The sequence below is a fragment of the Anolis carolinensis genome, unplaced genomic scaffold (assembly GCF_035594765.1).
Source record: "Anolis carolinensis isolate JA03-04 unplaced genomic scaffold, rAnoCar3.1.pri scaffold_34, whole genome shotgun sequence".
Classification (NCBI taxonomy): domain Eukaryota; kingdom Metazoa; phylum Chordata; class Lepidosauria; order Squamata; family Dactyloidae; genus Anolis; species Anolis carolinensis.
In genome coordinates this window covers 275,465-279,167 of record NW_026943843.1, presented here as the reverse complement: position 1 = coordinate 279,167, position 3,703 = coordinate 275,465, and the positions used below count along the sequence as shown (strand labels likewise).

General features: G+C 52.0%; 1 protein-coding gene across 1 annotated transcript; it reads right to left on the bottom strand.

Moving 5' to 3' along the window:
• Window positions 1–241: 241 nt before the first annotated feature.
• On the bottom strand, window positions 242–1,168 carry LOC134294933 (prostaglandin D2 receptor-like; the record flags this gene model as incomplete). The annotated part of the gene is made up of 1 exon (XM_062966830.1): window positions 242–1,168. A coding segment is annotated over exon 1 (894 nt), but the record flags the coding sequence as incomplete, so codon positions are not given.
• Window positions 1,169–3,703: the final 2,535 nt, after the last annotated feature.

The following is a 3,703-nucleotide window of genomic DNA, read 5'->3' as shown; positions in this document are numbered from 1 at the left end:
ATGCCACACAGCCTCTGAGGATGCCTGCCATAGATGTGGGTGAAACGTCAGGAGAGAATACTTCTGGCACATGGCCATACAGCCCGAAAGACATACAACAACCCAATAATAACTTTATTTAGTTCCCGCCACCTTCTCCCAGAGGGCCTCGGGACGGTTCACAAAATACAACAAGTGTGGAATTATTATTATGATAAGAAACAGGCATCCCCCCCCCTTCCCTTCCCTTCGCAAGACTTACGACGACGGGGAGGGAGCAGACGGCGAAGAGGGCGGTCATGAGGGCGAGGAGGGCGAGCTGGGCGAGCTCCTCGGTGGCCCCGGTGCCCGGGAAGGCCTTCCTCCTCCTCCTCCCCTTCCTGGCCCAGGGGTGCCGGGGGGGCTGGCGCAGCGCCATGCGGTAGAGGCAGCGCATGGTGCCCAGGTTGGCGGCGGCCAGGGCCAGTCCGAGGGCGCCGAGGAGCGAGGCGTAGAGCAGGGCGAAGGCGCGCCCGTCGCCGCGGAGGCGGACGAAGCACCAGGTGCCCGGGCAGTACTGGGCCCAGGCGCCGAAGCCCAGCAGCGGGAGCGCGCAGAGCAGGGCGCAGAGGGCGCCGGCCAGCCCGGCCAGGAGCGCGCCCCGACGCCGGCTCGTGTGCCGCTCGTAGAAGTAGGGCTGCGCCAGGGAGAGGTAGCACTCCAGCGCCATGCCCAGGAGGAGCGCGGTGGGCGCCAGGCCGAAGAAGGCCATCAGGAAGGCGAAGAGCTGGCACAGGCTCCCCGGGGACCCTCCCGGGGCCTCCCCGCCGTGGTCCCCGGGCCAGAGCGCGCTGAGGCTGCGGTTCTTGGCGTAGGCGGCGAGCACCATGGGGCTGAGCAGGCACTTGCCCAGCAGGTCGGTGGCCACCAGGGCGCTGGCCAGCAGGTAGAAGGCGGAGGCGCGCGGGCGCTGCGGGGCGGGCGGGGCGCACTGGCGGCGGCGGCGGGCGGCGCGGCGGTGCCTCCAGAGCAGGGCCAGGGCCAGCCCGTTGCCCGCCACGCCCAGGCCGAAGAGCAGCGAGCCCGGCACCGCCGAGCCCCCCGCCTCCAGCGCCCGCGCCCCCAGGCAGCGGAACCCCCACGACGCCGCCGCCGCCGCCGCCGAGGAAGCCTCCATCTCGCCCGACACGGAGAGCAACACGAGAGCCTTGTCCGCCTCCTCGAAGGGACGCTCCAGAGAAGGAGAGAAGGAGGAGGAGGAGGAGGAGGGAGCCCAGGAGGGAGGTGGGGCTGCCGGGTGGGCGCTCCGACGGCCCAGGGCAAGCCAGGCAAGGGGAGGAGAGAGAGAGAGAGAGAGAGAGAGAGAGCGGGGCGGGCGGGGGGGGGGGGGGAGAGAAGCCTCTCCTGTCACACATTGACCGTACTTCTTGACAGGTTAGATTTATAGCCCCCTTGTCTCCCAAAATAGCACCTCAAGTGGCTCTCTATTTCCAACACTCCAGAAGACAGGAGCAGAATCCAAAACGATCTTGACAGACTAGAGCAGGAGTCCCCAAACTAAAGCCCGGGGGCCGGATGCGGCCCATCGAAGCCATTTATCCGGCCCCCACAGCACAAGGGCAGAAGGAGGTTGGGCTAAATGGCCCAAGGGGTCTCTTCTTCTCTTACAACCCTTATTATTATTATTATTATTATTATTATTATTATTATTATTATTATTATTAATAATAATATTAAGGATGGGTGGCCATCTCTCAGGGGTGCTTTGCTTGTGCTTTTGGTGCACAGGTTAGATTTATAGCCCTCTTGTCTCCCAAAATAGCACCTCAAGTGGCTCTCTATTTCCAACACTCTCTATTTCCAACAGGAGGTTGGGCTAAATGGCCCAAGGGGTCTCTTCTTCTCTTACAACCCTTATTATTATTATTATTATTAATAATATTAAGGATGGGTGGCCATCTCTCAGGGGTGCTTTGCTTGTGCTTTTGGTGCACAGGTTAGATTTATAGCCCTCTTGTCTCCCAAAATAGCACCTCAAGTGGCTCTCTATTTCCAACACTCCAGAAGACAGGAGCAGAATCCAAAACGATCTTGACAGACTAGAGCAGGAGTCCCCAAACTAAAGCCCGGGGGCCGGATGCGGCCCATCGAAGCCATTTATCCGGCCCCCACAGCACAAGGGCAGAAGGAGGTTGGGCTAAATGGCCCAAGGGGTCTCTTCTTCTCTTACAACCCTTATTATTATTATTATTATTATTATTATTATTATTAATAATAATAATATTAAGGATGGGTGGCCATCTCTCAGGGGTGCTTTGCTTGTGCTTTTGGTGCACAGGTTAGATTTATAGCCCTCTTGTCTCCCAAAATAGCACCTCAAGTGGCTCTCTATTTCCAACACTCCAGAAGACAGGAGCAGAATCCAAAACGATCTTGATAGACTAGAGCAGGAGTCCCCAAACTAAAGCCCGGGGGCCGGATGCGGCCCATCGAAGCCATTTATCCGGCCCCCACAGCACAAGGACAGAAGGAGGTTGGGCTAAATGGCCCAAGGGGTCTCTTCTTCTCTTACAACCCTTATTATTATTATTATTATTATTAATAATATTTAGGATGGGTGGCCATCTCTCAGGGGTGCTTTGCTTGTGCTTTTGGTGCACAGGTTAGATTTATAGCCCTCTTGTCTCCCAAAATAGCACCTCAAGTGGCTCTCTATTTCCAACACTCCAGAAGACAGGAGCAGAATCCAAAACGATCTTGACAGACTAGAGCAGGGGTCCCCAAACTAAGGCCTGGGGGCCGGATGCGGCCCTCCGAGGTCGTTTACCTGGCCCCCGCCCTCAGTTTTATAATATAATATATTGTATATACATATAATATTGATAATAATATTATAATGTAATACAATATAACACTAATAATAATACCATATAATAATATTAATTATATATTCTACATTGCATATAATATGACTAATAATATTACAGTATAGTGGTATAGTTCAATATAGTAATATATAATGCTAATATTGTGCTATGCTAATAATATAATATATTGTATGTTCATATAATTTGTAAGCTACACTGAGTCCCCTTTGGGGTGAGAAGGGTGTGATACAAATGTAGTAAATAAATGCAGTAAATAATTAATAAATAAATAAATTCTAGACTTAGGCTCACCCAAAGTCTGAAATGACTTGAAGGCATACAACAACAACAACAACAACAACAACCCTAATTAACTTGACTATCTCATTGGCCAGAAGCAGGACCATACTTCCCATTGACATCCTGATAAATGTATGTTGGTTAAAATTGTTTTTATTTTTAAATATTGTATTGTTCTTTCGTTGTTGTTGTTGTTGTTGTTGTGTTGACATATGTAGTGTGCATCGGAATTTGTTTGTATTTTTTTCAAATGATAATCCGGCCCCTCAACAGTCTGAAGGATTGTGGACTGGCCCTCGGCTTAAAAAGTTTGAGGACCCCTGGACTAGAGAGATGGGTCGAAACTAACAAAATGAAGTTCAGCAGGGACAAATGCAAGATACTCCACTTCGGCAGAAAAAAATGAAATGCAAAGAGACAGAATGGGGGACGATGCCTAGCTCGACAGCAGTACCTGTGAAAATGATCTTGGAGTCCTCGTGGGGAACAAGTTAAACATGAGCCTACAATGCAATGTTTCGATGAAAAAAGCCAACGGGATTCTGGCCTGCATCAATAGGGGTATAGCATCTAGATCC